Here is a 17,966-nt window from a genome sequence, read left to right on the forward strand (position 1 = left end):
AACAATATTTCTAATTCAGAACAAGAAACGTAGCAACAAGTATTACATCTTCATTCTTTTTTTTTTCCAGCTCTTCAGTATCTAAAACATTGGGAGGTATCCTGTCATGCCAACTTGCGTACTGATGAAGGACTCCCGCCTCATTTTATTTTCAGCTCTTGGATCAGAATCACAGAGCTCATGTGGAAATTATGGATCACATTTGATCCACAATTGGCTCTTTAAATGGATTAAATAAGTGGCTTCCTGGCACCCAGCAATACATGCAGAAATATATTGTTTCTTAATAATATGGTCCAGTTACTTCCCTATTCCAGTCTGCAACAGGGCAGAAAAGGATTACATTTCTTTCACATTTGGCTTGAGAAAATGGGTTTGAGCTGCATGGTAGCATTTGAGAGCAATTATATATAGAACAATTTCTAAAACCACTTTTGGGATAGTTTAGAGTATGCTGAAGGCAGTGTACAGAGACTCATGCTGTTTTGGTACATGATGGAATGGTGCAAGAATAGGGATTCTCATTTTTAAAAACTTTCACTGCAAGTACAAGCACTTTATGCATTTATTTGTTGAAAACCCTTCTATAAAGTGTATTAGAGCATAGTGACTGGTAAAAGAAATTGAAACATTCAGATGGTGCCTTTTTCTGTTTTCCACATTATTCTATTCATAGAGGGACAACTCTGGAACCAGCCCAATGTTTATATAATTTACCACAGTGCAGTCTTCACACTTTTCTTTAGTTCACAAATCCTTTAATCCCATAAAGTTGATATTGAACATAATTAAGTCTCATGTCGCATTGTCCTAATTTAAAAAGTACAGCCAAGGAAGCTTAGCCTTATGGTTTGGAAGGTCTGGATCTGCTTTAGGAATAAAATGAAGATATTAAATAAAATTTGATGAAAGGTAATTTTGTCTGCACACCTTAGTGATTTTTAAAGAATTGTCTATCTTAATGGATGCCTATTTAGTTAAAATATATATTAAGGAACCTCTATAAATTATAGAAGATCCTATCTTCTAATTTATACTTCTGATTATATAAATATATTAATGACTAAATTTGATAAGCCTTATATAGTGCATTTCATGAATTGAGCTCAAACCAGAATATATTTTGGATTTTTCTAGAAATGGAATATTTATTATTCCCTTTTAACCACCCTGTATTTTTTAATTATTTTTCGAGTAGAATCAGGATGGCTGGATGGAGCTGAGCGTTTATTCTGGCCAGATCCCAGTAAACACTTAGCTCCATTCAGTCACCCTGACTCTATCCTCCCCCCAAATTATGAAATATATAGATATTCTATCCCAAAAAGAATATCTATGTATTTGATAAAAAGCATAAACAACTTTAATAATTTTAAAAGCATAAATTAATCTTGGCTTCTAGCTTAACTACTATATGTATTAACAAGGACACAAACTTAGAAAGAATAACTATCTATGGTTTTACCATTATACTGAAATATTTGAAATTCTGACATAACTAGAAATTTTCAATATTATAAATATTTTATTAGAATAAAAAAATACATACAGATAGCCATAGGATATATACACACAGCTAATAGTTGAAAGAAAATTAGGCAAAACTTTTTCAATATGAAACTAGTATATTCTAAACATCTCATGGAGACAATAGCAGTAGAAGGTAAATTCAGTAAGTTGATCATGAAAATGGTAGTAATAGGAACATGGTGTAGAATTTTTTTGTAACATGAATGGTAAAGTTACCATTCAGTGGATGAACATTTGCTATGTATTATGTAAAGGAACTTTATTCTCATTGAAAGACAACTATTTGGAAGCATCAGTAGTTCCCATTTTCCATGTTGAGGAGCCAGTAGCTACAGTGTTATTTTACTTATGTACATTATATACAGACACCAAAAAGGAGAAACTGTCAAAGCTGTAGTCATGTGATTTGTTCTGAAAACCTAATAAAATATAGAGCAATGTTTGAATTTTTACAGATCTTGTTCAAGAGTCTACCTCAAGTATTTAGTAGAAAGGTCAGAAAAAGTGAATTCATACAAATTGTATTTGGAGTGAGAATTATTTTTAGAAGCATTGCAACTGTAAACAAGGTATGGCAAACAGGGATGTTTATACATTATTGGCAATGAAAACATTGGTCAAAAAGAAAATTAAATTTGTTTATATAAATAAGAGAACAGGAATGAATCTATCATCCAGAATAATTCTAAACAATGGGATAGAAACATTGCAATTGGACCTACATCCAAAGAGAGTATAACCTGGCATTTAGGACAGCAACAAATTGAGGGTTGCATATTCAAACACATTACATATAATTTAGGAAGTTATTCCTGGCTATAAGGCTCTGGTGCATTGTACTGGAAGTGTGATGTACTATTCTGGGCACTTTATCTGTATCTAAAAAAAAGCATAGCAAAATACTAATACAGACAAAAACACAATGTAAAACTAAGAGAACAAGAAGAGTGACAGTAGCTTACTAAAGGGATGTGCAAGCACAAATAAAATAAGTGCAGATACTTTTAGAGTTTGATATATCAAGAGGATCCTAAATGGTGAGTACTCAATTGACAGCTGCATGGATGAAAAGAGTTGCAAGTGAATTTGTCCTGTAAAGCTTCTGAAGTACCTTCATAGATTAAAATGGTTTTGAACCCAAAAGCACAGTTCCTTTTTTATGTGGATGGAAAAACATGAAAAAGATAAGATATCATTCAGTGCTCTAATGTAAATGCCAATCCTGGGATTTTCCATTTTGAAATTTTGAAACTGTACAAATACAGTTGTATTTGTAAATACCAAGAGCCTTGGTAGTACAGTGGTCTAAAGCACCCTATTATTAAGACCAGCTGCCTGCAATTATTGCAGGTTCGAATCTCGCCAGGCTCAAGGTTGACTCAGCCTTCCATCCTTTCTAAGGTAGGTAAATTGAGGACCCAGTTGTGGAGGCAATAAGCTGACTTTGTATAAATATACAAAAGGATGAAGGCTATTGCTTAGTGCATTGTAAGCCGCCCTGAGTCTCCGGAGAAGGCGGCATATAAATCAAATTAAAAAAAAATACATTTTTTCAACTAAGACATTCTAGGAGATTGCATCAGTCTAGAACAGAGAAGAATGCTATCTCCTTGAACAGCTTCTACAAATAAAACAAACGAACAAAAATGGGGGGGGGGAGAAACTAGTCGAAGAATTAATGAAGCAAAAAAATAAAACAAAAATGGAAGTATGTTGAACTTTTTAGTAAACCAGTTTTTTTTATACTTAACAAGTTTACAACAAAAGTAAATATGTACAGTCTATATGAATATAAACAGAGATAATCATTTATTCAAATGTAGTCTAGCATTGAGGGGCTTTAAGAAAATTATTCAAGGTTTTTCATCAAGCAGTGGTGAAATATAATTTATAATTAATGCAAATTAATATTAGAAGGTTTTTATTTCAGATAACGTTAAAATAATTTCTTGTTACTTGGAAAACATAAAGACTCTCAAAGCATTTTTCCAATGCTCATCTTCTTATTTTTGTCACTTCAGAAATATGTAATGTAAAAAGTCCTTTGGTTCATTAAGTCTTAAGGCATTTTATATTCCTTTAGAAGGAATTGTTTGAGATGGACATGATCTTTATTTCTTTAGAATGAAGTATCAGAAAGGATAAAAAATGTTTAAATGCAGACTGGTAGTAAATGCATGCATATTAACTCCCACCTATTATTTCTGTTGGTCTTGTAATGGTTGTCTTAAAAAGCACTTCAAAGTAAATGATACACCTGGTCTTGCACTATCTGAAAATACACTATCACAATATTGCATTGAAAATCAAGAACAGAGTTATTGACATCAAGCTGGAGAGGCAATTTAGGATTTCTGCACAACTTCCTCTTGCATCCATACCTGAAACAAATGAAAAACAAAATAAAAGATTAGTGGAAGAAGAAAAAAAGGTGTATTTTTAACAGTACCCTGCTATTCCGTTCAATGTTCTTTGGATTTATAAAACTTCTGTGATTTTTGCAGGGTTTTTTTTTACCTGCCTTCAATCACAACTTCATACAGTAAACTCTCAATTCCCTGAGAGCTAGTTTGGTGCACTGGGCTAGATACTGGGGGACTGTGAATTATAGTCCTGCCTGTGGCAAGAAAACAGCTGGGTGACTTCATCTGCCCTAGGATAAAACTAAGGGCAAACTTCTTCTGAAAAATGTTGCTTAAAAATTCTATGTAGTTGCCAGGAGTTAAGATGCCCTTCAATGGCATTTAAAAAAAATTCTTACAGGTGATTCATCCCTATTTTTCTGTAGTTGCTTGCAAGACTATTGTAGAACTCATTGGGAAGCTCCAGACAACTGAAAAAAATATTAAAACTAAAATACATGTTTGAAATTGCTCTGGGTATCATTCTGGTATATTATATATTCCTAGCTGCTTAGAAGGAACCTAGCAATGATTGGACAAGAAATGTAGACAGACATGCTTTTAAAGAAATATTTAAAAGGGACTGTGAGGTTATGGAAATGCTTGAGTTTTTGGGGGCTCTTGGGAACTTTATATATAAGGTTTACTAAGGGTCCTATGCAAATTCAATAATATATGTTCCCACTGTCTGATAGAAACATGGTGTTCTATTTCTTGCTAAGTTTTTTTAAATGGATAATTTCTTATTTTTCTTAGTGTTAGCATTGTATACGTACTGTATAGTTATATTTTACTATTTGATGGTTTTATGCACACCACTGACATTGCACTATTTTGAATCTCCAATTTGTGTAAAATAAAACAATAGAATTACTTTTTATTATGGTAGCGGTTGAATATGTAATACAGAATTAGGTAAGCATTTATTTTAATAACTAAAGGCTCATAATGAGGCTATATATTCTGCCCTGTTCCTGCTGAATATTGAGAATAACAGAATAACAGACTTGGAAGGGACCTTGGATGTCTTCTAGTCCAAATCCCTACACCAGCAGGAACCCTGTATTATTTCAGACAAATGGTTGCACAATCTCTTCTTAAAAACCTCCAGATTGTGAGCACCCTGAATTTCTGGAGGCAAGTTGGTCCACTGATTAATTGTTTTGTTGGGAAATTTCTCTTCAATCCAATTAATTATGAGAAACAGAACCTCCCTAATTGTTTCTCATAATTAATTGGATTGAAGATGAGAAACATCTTACCAATAACAATAACCAACCTAGAACTAAGGAGAAATTTCTCAACAGAACAATTAATCAGAATCTTATCCATCTGATATGAACAAAGACTCCTTAGACTTGATGAAATCTTTACTGATAAGAATCTTCAACCTTAATGGTTTCACTCTTGGCAAAAGGGAAAACCATTCCAAGATAAGATAGCTATATTCTTCTGGTTCTTGATAACATCCAATTGGATGAGACTACTGAAAAAGCAAGTGTACTTAATTAGAGTTTGGAGCCTGTATAAGTTGTTCAAAATTCCCATGGATGAAATATTGATGCAGACCTAAGTGAGGGTAGCATTCCTAATAAATGCATATCTTTTGAGGGATCCTTGGTGGTCTCTCAGTTGTTTTCTTGCAGACATTTCAATACCCAAACTAGTGTAATATCATCTGTGCTAGTAATGAAAGAAAACAATGAAGCTCAGACCACCAAGGACCCCTCATTTCAACCCTAAACTACAAATATTTCCTCTATTGGTACACATATTTTGTCTGCCACTGTTTTTTCAAATTGTAATTCTGGTAAATATTAATTGTTTCTACCAATGAAAAGATTAATTTGTCATTCTTTGAAAACATAATTACTGATTCAGGCTCCGACATTCAATTTTTTAAAAATAACAATCAAATTAATTAATTTGTTTGGAAATTATTTACGGTGTGAAAGTAGCCAGTGGGTTCAACATAAATAATTGTCTGTGGAAGCTAGATAGAAAATGCTGATTATGTGTTTGGGCTTGATTATGTTTATGCAGCCAATAAATCTCATCTCTCCAATTAAGCACAGGTATCTGGCATTCAATAAGTTTTTAGATTTTAGGACTTTGAGAAACATTTTTTTCAGTTAAATTATTTATGGGTCTAAAACACAGGAATTTATTTCTAATGCTACCTTGTTGTTTGAATATTGGCTTTTCATCATTTACTTCTTCTTTTATGTTTTGTTTGCAAACAGAGTATACCTATATTATAAATTCCCAAACACATTATATGTTAAATGTAACTTTCTTTTGAAAAGTTTGGCCTAGTTCCTGGTAACTATTTGGATTTGTTCATATTGGTTTTTTTTGAGCAGTACCAAGAAAGAGATTTGTCATTGCATACTTCCATGATTCCATCCATCCATTCATCCATCCATCCATCCAAAGTTTTATAATGTAATTTACAACCCTGGGATTTTTTTTGGTAGTCTCTTAACCAAGTATTAGGAAGGTCTGATTATTCCTAGCTTTGTTGGGATCAGCCACAGTTAGCCAGACTGTATCACTTACTGTATCTTTCCTGAAACACACAATATACTTTTAAAATGAGGTTTGAGTTCATACATACATTACAAGAATACAATATTTGTTTGATCTATCAGAAATAACTAGATGGAAATATAGATATTTATAAAAATAAGAGCTGTGGTGGCAGAGTGGTTAGAATGCAGTACTGCAGGCTACTTCTAACGACTGCCTGAAATTTGACAGTTCGAATCTCACGAGGCTCAAGGTTGACTCAGCCTTCCATCCTTCTGAGGTGGGGAACATGAGGACCCAGATTGTTGGGGGCAATATACTGACTCTGTAAACTGCTTAGAGAGGGCTGTAAAGCAGTGGTGAAATCCTCCATGGTTTGCTGCCAAATGCACGCTGCATGCGGAAAAACGAGGCTTAAGAAGGTAAGTAGAACAGTGAGGGGGGGATCAGCTGTGTCACGCGATTTAGATTCGCTAGAAAGAAGGATTTCCTGCTTTCTAGCGAATATAAATTGTGCGGCACAGCTGATCGTAGCATCACCGATAGCATTTTTTTACTACCGGTTCACTTGAACTGCTGCGAACTGGTAGCATTTCACCCCTGCTGTAAAGCACTGTGAAGCGGTATATAAGTCTAAGTGCTATTGCTATTGCTAAATTCACTAAAGATATTTTTCCTTATTTTCTTAAATTAAGTATATTTTCTTAAATTAAGGATTATTCAATTCCTGCAGTTTCCTTGTAAAAATCTATTCTTGGAAGATTGTAAATGAAACATCTTTTGCTTTTTAAATTAAACATTCACCTCCTATTTTGGCCATATTATGCAAAATGATATGCTAAAAGTAGAAAACCTCAGCACAGCCCTTTATTTGGAAGCAAGTTCACCCGAAAGACAAGATCAACTTCTTTCATCAAATAACATACACATCTTATATTAAGTTTCATCTTGAAGATAAACCATCTTTTAACAAAACGTTGTGCATTAGCATCCTGTAAACATACTTGCTAATTTGGGGACTTTAATCTGGTCACTGCTAATGCCATCTCCACCATCAGTCACTGCTTTCACTTCTATAACATAATCATCATTCAAAGGCAGCAAAAGTTCAGCAGATGTTCTATTTGTGTCCAGGATACTGAGCTGGTTCTGACTGCTAGTCCAATATAAAACCTGCAGCATAAAAAGAAAAATGATGATTTTAGTGATACTACTTAATCATCATTTAACATCATTTTTAGATAAAAGGGAAAAAAAAGATTCCTGAAAAAGGGTGAAAAAGAGGCTGGATATTTTGGTTTGTCAGTCATGGGATCTTTCAAACAAATAGATTATTCTATTGGAATTTGACTTTACCTGTACCAAGAATTCAGGTAAGTATCTAAGGAACTAGGAGTATGGATATTAAAGCAAACAAAAAAAAAAGGTGAATATTTATGAACCGTGGTAAAAGAAAGCTTGCATATAGCAAGAAATTAATTTGGATAAAACTTAATTGTCTTTCATGCTATATTTAAATTATTATTTATTTCAGAATAACATGCAGAATTCCATTATAATAAACATTCTTCAGAATAGAATTTACATACAATTGGCCATAGTCCAGATAATTTATTTAACTGTTCATAATATATGGAATGAAGGAATAGAGATTTTGTTCTAAGCAACTTTGGTAAGAAGCTTAATTAAAAGCAGTTTCTAACTGATTTTATTCTGCATATTCTAAAATATTATCTTTAATGTTACTGATGGTTAGTCAGAGTTATGCATACAGTAACTTTTTCAGATTTCTTATTTCATCTTTCCTAATTTCCCCTAATAGTAAATCAGAAGTTGAAAGAATGGGACGGAGAAAGGCATAATATAGTGTATTTCCTTAAACTGGTCCCATCCAGAAGTCCAAGTGATGTGTTCCCAGAACTCATCCCAGGAATAGGCTATTTAAGGGATACTTAACACTTTTAATTCTTATATTCATATTATTTGCTTTATTGAATAGTCTTGGACAACCACTGCCTCACAGGTGGGCTATAGTTAGAGAGTTGTATGCTCTATAGAATTTGTTGAAGAAAGGATGATGTTCAAAGATAAAGACTGAAAAATTAAATGGGTGGGAACTGTAAGAAAACAATGCACACAGTACAACCTCAATTGTCTGGATCTTCATTCAATAAATTTCAGGTGCACCAACAAAGTTTTAATTACAACTTCACTTCAAACAATGGACAAAATCTTGGGTTTTCCAAAGCAATTCAGACAATTAATGTAATTGCATAATTATATACTTTTCATTTTACATCATTTGCATAATCGTATGATTAGCCAACTAAAGCACATTGGTACAAAGATATAAAACAGCAATTAAATAATTATGCCTATTAACTAAGTATTACATTTGGATTTAACAGATATTCAGATTTAACAGGCATCTTGTCCCCCTCCCCCCAAATAATATATTCAATCAATCAATCAGAATAGAGGTAGAAGGGACCTTGGAGGTCTCCTAGTTCAACCCCCTGTTCAAGCAGGATGCCCTATGTCAGGAGTGTCAAACTCGCGGCATCATGGCGGCATCATGTGATGTATCGAGACTTTTTTCACCTTTGCTAAAATGGGGGCGGGGGCATGGCCAGTGTGTGACGCATCCGGCCCATGGGCCAGAAGTTTGACAACCCTGCCCTATACCATTTCAGACAAGTGGTTGTCCCATTTTTTTTTAAAAAAAACCCCTCTAATGGTGAAGTACCCACAACTTTTGAAGGCAAGCTGTTCCATTAGTTAATTGTTCTCACTGTTAGGAAGTTTCTCCTTAATTCCAGGTTGCTTCTCTCCTTAGTTTAGTTTCCATCAATTCTTTCTTGCCTTGCCTTCTGATGCTTTGGAAAATAAATTGACCTCCTCTTCTTTGTGGCAGCCCCTCAAATACTGGAATATTGCTATCCTATCACCCCAGTCCTTCTTTTCTCTAGACTAGCCAAACCCAATTCCTGCAACTGTTCTTCATATGTTTTAGTCTCCAGAGCTTTAATCATCTTGATTGCTCTTCTCTGCACTTTTTCCAAAGTCTCAACATCTTTTTTGTAATGTGATGACCAAAACTGGATGTAGTATTCCTGGTATGGTCTTACTAAAGATTTATAAAGTGATACTTCATGTGATTTTTGATTCTATTCAATTGAGGTTTTGCAGTATATACTTTCATGATATTATGTAGCAAGAAATAACAAAATCATGTGCATTCTAATCCTAATCATATTTCTTCAGAAATCTTAACTTTCCATTTATTATATAGTACTAATACATTTTTTTTAATTCAATAAAATATATAACTGTATCTACATGAAAAAGAAAGATATCTGCAGTCTTAAGATAACTTTTACGAGATTTAAGGAAGCACACAAAAATGTTAGGAAAAAATTTGGGAAATTAGCTATTCCCCAATCCTCCATATTGCATATCAGACACAGGTTGATAAATGTAAATTTGGAGGGTAAATGGAATGAAATAAGCTGGGAGGTCATAAGGATGATTGGCAGAAACACTGAAGAAAAGAAGTACTATTTCAGTACAGAGACACTATGCCATCTGTGGGACTCATTCCCACATCTGCACGGGATTGCAATTCAGTGCTAGCCATATGTTGAGATAAATATGATTATTCACAGCACAAAGGTTATGACATGGATAGCCTACCCAATGTATGGAATTTCATCTAAATAGCTGAGTTTTCTAAATATGTATGACGAATACTAAAGGATTAATTTTTGCTTATCAGATGATATTGTATTATTTGCTGTATTGCTATATGTTCTGAAAGGAGAGCGAAATAAATTGTTTTACTTCTTCCTATAACCAGTGTACTGTATTTTTGTTTTGGAAATCTCTAAGACATATCTATGTTGAAAAGTGGTATACAAATTAAACAGTACACAATAATCACAGTAATTATACAGCATAAAATACGTAAATATATAATTACATACCATCAATATGAATATGAATAAATAAGAATCAACATGGTATCTATCCCAGAGTACTTGCAGGTTAAAATGATATATCTTTGTTTCTATCTATCTATCTATCTGTCTGTCTGTCTGTCTGTCTGTCTGTCTACCTACCTACCTACCTACCTACCTACCATCTATCTAACTATTTGGTCTTTGAGTCTGCGTTGACTGCAAAAGATTGCGTAGACTCGACCTGTGACCACAATTGAGCCCAAAATTTCTGTTGTTAAACGAGACATTTGTTAAGTGAATTTTGCCCCATTTTACAATCTTTCTTTCTGTAGCTGTTAAATGAATCACTACAGTTGTTAAGTTAGTAATGTGGCTGTTAAATGAATGGCTTCCCCATTGACTTTGCTTGTCAGAAGATTGCAAAAGGTGATCACATGATCCCGGGGCACTGCAATCGTCATAAGTATGAACCAGATGTCAAGCATTCAAATTTTGATCATGTGACCATGGGGATGCTGCCAATGGTTGTAAGTGTGAAAAATGGCCCTAAGTCACTTTCTACAATGCCACCGTAATTTTGAATGGTCACTAAATGAACTGCTATAAGTTGAGTCCTAGATTTTAAAATGGACAATAACATAGCTGTAGTGAAAAAAGAGAATGTTGATATTTCCAAGGTGCGGTTTTTGTTACATCAGTATTGCCTTGCTTTAACTTACCTTATAGCCCACTACTTCTGACTCATTTTCCATGGCATGCACCTGTTCCCAGTTCAGCACTACCCTGGAGTCTGTAATGTTCCACTCTAAATTTCCTGGAGGCTGGCTGGGTGCTTAAAAACATAATGAATACAAGATTTAAATTTACTTGGCATTTGAAATTTCTCATGTCAAAGCAAATAATCCAGGTATTTGACTGTCACCACATCCTTTGTACATTGTTTTTGTGTTTGAAAACATTTAGAAGGATACAATTTTTTTAAAGTGATTGAATTCCATTGAATATTCTGCTGAGTGAAATTCACACCCAAGCCTGCAAGTGATGCTTATGCCATTTCAAACAGGCATAAATAAACTACTACAAACTAGGATGAAATACATGCAAACACATAGACATGCACACATGTACAGGTGATTCTTTGCATAATTATTTACACAATTCTTTGTCATTATTCTCTTTTTCTCTTCTTTCTTTAATATCTTGTTTCATATTCCTATGAATGACTGCAAAAAAACAGACACCACTTTACATTTTGAATCAAATGATGGAAGAACAGCCATTGGGATTTTGCAAGAAGGCATTATCTGAACTCTTGATAATTTAATTACCGAATAAAATAATTACAATTATAATAGAACAGAAAAAAAATCAATGTATTTGGAATTCCATGGGGATCAGGGAATCCTAGAACACATAGGCTGACATGGTAAAGATAATTCCACCAGCTTGAATTGAATTGAATTCCAGCAAAACTGAATAGAGAAGTCACTCTTATAAATACTGCTGAAATTACTCAGTAGATTTTAGTCCTACTTGATTGCCAGGAAAGACCTATTAGTCACAAGTTGCTATTTTCTAAAATTGCAGGACAATTAGATTAGCAGTTGGTCAAGTCATAAATAATTAAACTTTGGACATAAATTTCTAAGCATGCTAATGATCAGTTGTGTAGTTTGCTCTCAGGATGACCTCCAATTTAATAGGTATTGATGGTACTACTATGAATTATCAGGTACACGATAGCATCTGTATACTATAAATATCCGTGCAAATCTAAAGTTATAAGAAACAGAAAAGATTGACAAAACTGGGGACTGGAAAAAAGATAAAATGGGAGGGGGAGAGAACAAAGAATTATCTGGTTTCAATTTTGTACTGAGCAAAGAATTTTGGAGATTATATTGAGATGATTGATTATGTTCTACCAAGTTAAAGTGTCCACAGATTTTCCATAGGAATTTCTGACTTCAGATTGGTCTTTCAGGTCATTCAATGACTATTGTAACTGAGTTCACTGAACTTGCTGCTAGCTGTCCTCTTTATTGCATCCTTCTATCTTTCTCAGGATCCCAGACTTTTCCAGCGACTAGATCATTGCACAATATATCCAAAGTATGATTATTTGAACCTGGATATTTATGCCTCAAGTGAGAAATCTGGGCTGATTTGTTTGATAATCTCATTTTTTTTGTTTTCTTGACTACTAATGTTCAAAAGCATTAATATCCCTACTTCTTCAAAGTCCAACTTTTGCTTCCACAGAGTGTCTTCATGATTTTGATCTTTGTAGGAATAAATGCATCACAGCATCTGAATATCTTTTCAAAGACCTTCATGGCTATCTACAATGGGCAAATCTGCAGGGTAGTTCTTGACTGCTGGTTCTGATAGTATTAACGGTCAATCCTAAAAAACAGAAAGTATCCCCCACTTCAGTACCTTCATTGTTCATTTCTAGGGATGGTTACTGTAGTTTTATTTTCTTTTTATTTATTCTCAGTCCCATTTTTTCCATTGTGCTTCTTGACATTTATTATTGTAGTTTTGCAATTCCCAAGATGAGCTAAAGCAGCAGATGAAAGCCAATCAATTACTGTAATATGATTTTGACCACATACCTACCATTTTCAATGACACAATATGAAAAGAATCAAAGAAGATTGTAAAGAATTCCAAAGAACTATTAGAAGAAACAAGTAGTTTTACAATGATATCTGTAAAAACATCAAAAGTGAAGTTGTAGAAGTCTTAAAAAAATCTGAACTTAAGAAAGAATTTACATTCTCTAATTGGTATGCTAAAGGTTTCTTTTTCCTTCTTCCATTCAATTATGTCTGATTCTTGGAAACTGCCTGAACAAGTCTCTAAAATTTTCTTGGCAAAGTTTTTTTCAGAAGTGGTTTGCCATTGCTTCCTTTCTATGGCTGAGAGAAAGTGGCTGGCCCAAAGATCTTTGGCTTTGTGCCTAAAGTGGAACTAGAACTCAGTTTCCTGGTTTGTAACTTCATGCCTTAATCACTACGCTAAACTGGCTCCTTTAAAGGATACTAGTAGACTGATGATAACTGAATCAAAGATCAGACAAAGATGAAAGTGTATACTGAAAATCTGTATCGTGGAAATATTAAATATCTGAGAAGATAGTTCCCATTTACAAAACTCTCTGCTATTATAAGGTTTGTTACTGAGAGTTTCTTGCATAGATAAGCAGCTATATAAATTGCATTAATAAAAATATTGTTAGATCAGCACTCTGGACATTACCAAGTTGGAAGTCTACATAAATTTCTGGAGTATCTATCCAAAAATGGCAAGCAACTCTCCAAAAAGGTTTGTGACAATATAACAACACTAACAGAACTTTACTAATCCAATTTGATGTGTGTTGATGACAAAAGGGAAGTAATACCTAGACAGACTCATTGGGTATGCTAAACTACATGGCAGGATAATAAAAGGAGAAAGAAAAATAAAGAAAATGTTTTATTTTCTATTTCTGTTCACACAACTTATAGAGCTCCTACTTGTAGTTACTCAAGAGTGAAAGGAGTTAAACTGAATTTGAGGCTTGGTAGAGATGGAAATTAACTTTTCGCTTCTAAACTTGGAGATAATGGAAGCTGAAATAACTTATGCTACTACATGTTCATCCCAATATAAAGCCCTTGACATATAGCTATAGGTATATAAAATTCTGTACAGGTAGTCCTTGAGTTACAACCATAATGGAGCCTTCCCATTATGGTTGTAAATTGTGACCACTGTAAAGTAGATCCTCACATGACCAGACCAGATCATCACATGTACAACCTTCTTTGTGGTAATAATTAAGCCAATAATACAGTTATTAAACCAACACTAGGATTAAGTAAATTGTTCATTATGGGGCGGTTTTGCTAAAAACTGGAAGTAAACAAGTTTTTGGCAAAAATCTGACTATGGGATATTGCAAGCAGCCATAAATACGGCCGACTGCTGTGCCTGAAATGTAGTCATGTGACTCAGAACTTCAGAATCAGTTCAAAAGTATCTTTAAGGGAATCCATTGTAACTTTGAACAGTTGCTAAGCAATAGGTCGTAAGTTGAGGACTACTTGTACACAGATTTTTAATCAACGGAAATTCAAAAGCATCTTTATATAGAGAAAAATGAAATAAGTTCAGGCTTTAATGAACAAATGAAGCTTTCTAATTACCTTCAATATAATAGTAATGTTTCTAATACGTTGACAATATTGGGGCAGGAATGTATTGAAGTCTAATTGCTTTTTTGTATCTCACAATGCCTAAAGTAGCATACACTGCATTACATTTAAATTGTTATTTCTTTTCCAGAAGATACAAAGTAATTTTTAATTCACTGAGATAGCAAGTATGTATACATTTCCAAAGAATATAACAGAAAACTCTAAGACCAATGGTGGGATTCACTTACCTTCCCTACTGGTTCACAAATTGGGCGCACACACCTTATCTGCGCATGTGCATGGCCTTCTGCGCATGCGCAGTGTTCGTGCATTACGTCTGGGTGGGTGGGCGGAGCCTTCCATGGTCCCTGCTACCGGTTTGCCTGATCCGGAGAGAACCGGCTGAATCCCACCACTATCTAAGACGCTTTTTAAAAAGAGATGGGCATTTTTGACTTGGAAGTAATGGGTTCCCACTTCTGCTCTTAATGTTCCTGAAGATACCTACGTGGCTTTTTTGTGGTAGCATTGACAGTGGCACTGAAAGGACCTGCTCCTGCACTGTTGTATGCTCGAACAGCTGTATAATATACGAAGTTGCTCATCAAGCCTGTTATTTTCACTGAGGTCTCCTTTCCGGTGGCTCTTACTTTGTTTGAAGACTGTTCTTTCCCACCATTGTTCCAATATCTTACCTAGAGGGAATAAGTAACATATTAATTTAAATCACATTGCTGACACCATTGCTTGCTCAGATCTATACTTTATCATGTTGCTTAATTAAAACAAGTGAAATGAAATGTTGTTTCCGGGTTGTCATGAGGAAAAAACACTAGGAAGAAAAATACTGTATATACCTCTTTGAAATCCTAAAGAGTTTTATTTTGATTTGAAGGAAGATATATTTACTGAATAGACTTCTACAGCTGGATGGGCATAGCAGTTTTTCTACTGTGTAGATAAAAACAGCAGAATCAAATTGTATACCTGAGCATCAAATTCTGCACCTATTTTTGCAGTCAACTTCAAAAAAAGGCCTTACTCATATTTAATTTTCCAAAACCAAAACCTTTGTGTACTTAAATACAACCAGGTTTACATAGGATGCATTTAGATTAAATATTGTGGGCTTGTCATAGATGCAGCAGATACCAACCAAGCACGTATAGAAGTTGGTTGCCAGTTAATTTTCATTCTCAGTGCAGTTTTTGTGATCTTGCTATAATTGATCTGGTGTAATGCCAGCAAAAAAGCTAAAACTCAAGTTGTGTGTAAAATCTGTGAATATTTACATTTGGCTTTTATATTCCCCATAAGATTAGATTAATTTGCAGCTATGCCATGTGTTCAGAAGCAGAAAGCTGCTTCTTCAACTTTGAATGGCTCTGAAGCCATTTAAGTAAAGTAGGAGTGGAAGGAATGGGGAAAAAAAATAAAATTTCTATAAGTTTCCACGACTCATTTTTCTAATGCGAAATAGAGACCGGATGGCTGATTCTTAATAGGAAACATAGGCTTATTATTGCAAATGAATAATTATTTGAAAGCGAAAAGCATCCCATCACAGTAAGGAAGAAGTACAACAAAAAATGATTTTACCTCATAGCCTAATAATCTCCCACTGCCCATTTTCCAAGGAATGGGAATCCAAGTAACTTCAATTGTGGAAGAAGAGAGACTGTTTGCAGATACACCAGAAGGAGCTATTGTAGGCTCTGAATTAGGAGACAAAGAACAAAAAATACTAATGAAAAAAAGAGAAATCTAAGGTGACTAATTTTCCAGTCAATTCAAATGCCTGCATTGAAATTAACAAAACAAATTCCTCTTTTATTCATTTGCAGATAAAATGCCTAATAAAATTATTCAGTAACTCACCTTCTTCAGCAGAATACACTGTGGCCACTGGACTAAACGGTCCTTCTCCTTTATTATTGTATACGCCAACCTTGACTTCATAGGGTGAAAATGGTAAGATGCTTTCATTCCTAAAGACATATCTTGGGGTGTCAGGTGATGTAACAACTGTCTGTATCCAGGTTGTAATGCCAAGAGGTCGGAAAGCAACTACATAACCAAATCCTTCACCATTCTGTAATTCTTCAGGAACTGGCTAAACACATAGATGGTATGCAAATAAGATACTAAAATCATCATTATTAATCATTAATCATCAACATCATCCTTGTAGAAATGTAACCTTCTAATTTGACAATATTTGAGATATCATAAAACCTCTAATCAATCATTTTAATAGCATAGCTTTCTGAAAGCTAATAATTTTAGTTTAGTAAAATTAAGGAAAAAAATGACCTCCAGTATATGAAAATTTAGAATACACTGAACTTCTACATGTAAGCTTACTTATTTGACAATAGCTCCCAGGACATTTAGTGGCTCTTACTGCTAAGACAGTATATTAAATAAAACTGAAAGAATGGCATCTAGGACCTTGAAGTCCATGGAATTTCATATATAGTTCTATGGGATTTACAGTATGTTTTCCAAGTTATTTTAGCTAAAGCTTTGAAGACTATGCTCTTTGTTTTACAATGCCTTCAAATCTGTCAGAATTTTTTAAATCTGTTCTTTTGATGACAAAAAAAATATATCAAGTTAGTTAATAAAGTGCTTGACTTCAGGTTGGCTGTTCACCTTGTCCTTTATTAAAACCTGAAATTAAATGTTGCATGGCATTATCTTATGCCTTTTCAATGAAAGTCAAAATACAACTACAAGATATATTGCATAAATATATTTAGTGATCATTGTCAACCAGTTATTAAGCACCAGTAGTTAACTGAGTGCTATACAGAATATAAAACAGATTAAGCCTTTCTTTAACATGAACTAGGAAGACAAAATACTAATATGAAACCAAATAGATATTTAATTACTGCTATGTAATAAATTCATATGTATTAAAAGGAAGAGTTGTTAAAATGAGTAAAAGGAATAATGGATAACATATATTTCATTCCCAGGAAACTTTATAAATAATAATTAATATAATAATTAATATAAATTAATAAAAATAATTTGAAAGACACAATACACTGTTGAATATAAAAATAAATTACATAACTTTAATTACAAAATTACAAAAAAATAAAAAATATAAAAATGAAAAAAGGAGTGTAAGATGAAGGTTGTAACTAGTGAAATAGAACTGAAACCTAATCAGAGTAGCATTACAATAAGCTTTAACTGTAAAAAGACTGGAGTTATTCATATGGTAGGAAGGTGGAGTATAATTCAAAGTATGGATATATGAAATGAGTCATTCAGTTTAATGGAGGGCATTCCCACATGAGGTTTTCTCATTACTCTAGAACAGTGATGGTTAACCTTTTTGGTGC

The 17,966-nt window shown here is 33.8% G+C and overlaps 1 protein-coding gene across 1 annotated transcript in view; it reads right to left on the bottom strand.

The window, feature by feature from the left end:
• Positions 1–3,816: 3,816 nt before the first annotated feature.
• CNTN3 (contactin 3) overlaps positions 3,817–17,966 on the bottom strand; it is a 126,401-nt gene continuing 112,251 nt past the window's right edge. The window contains exons 15-20 of the mRNA XM_070933563.1: positions 16,486–16,720; positions 16,207–16,322; positions 15,116–15,302; positions 11,140–11,252; positions 7,466–7,634; positions 3,817–3,911 (exon numbers count right to left, since the gene is read on the bottom strand). Of these exons, the coding sequence (XP_070789664.1) occupies positions 3,817–3,911; positions 7,466–7,634; positions 11,140–11,252; positions 15,116–15,302; positions 16,207–16,322; positions 16,486–16,720 (915 nt within the window). The remainder of the gene's footprint in view (positions 3,912–7,465; positions 7,635–11,139; positions 11,253–15,115; positions 15,303–16,206; positions 16,323–16,485; positions 16,721–17,966) is intronic.

This window comes from Pituophis catenifer, unplaced genomic scaffold (assembly GCF_029215685.1).
Source record: "Pituophis catenifer annectens isolate HBS135680 unplaced genomic scaffold, rPitCat1.0.hap2 SCAF_2, whole genome shotgun sequence".
NCBI classification, from domain to species: domain Eukaryota; kingdom Metazoa; phylum Chordata; class Lepidosauria; order Squamata; family Colubridae; genus Pituophis; species Pituophis catenifer.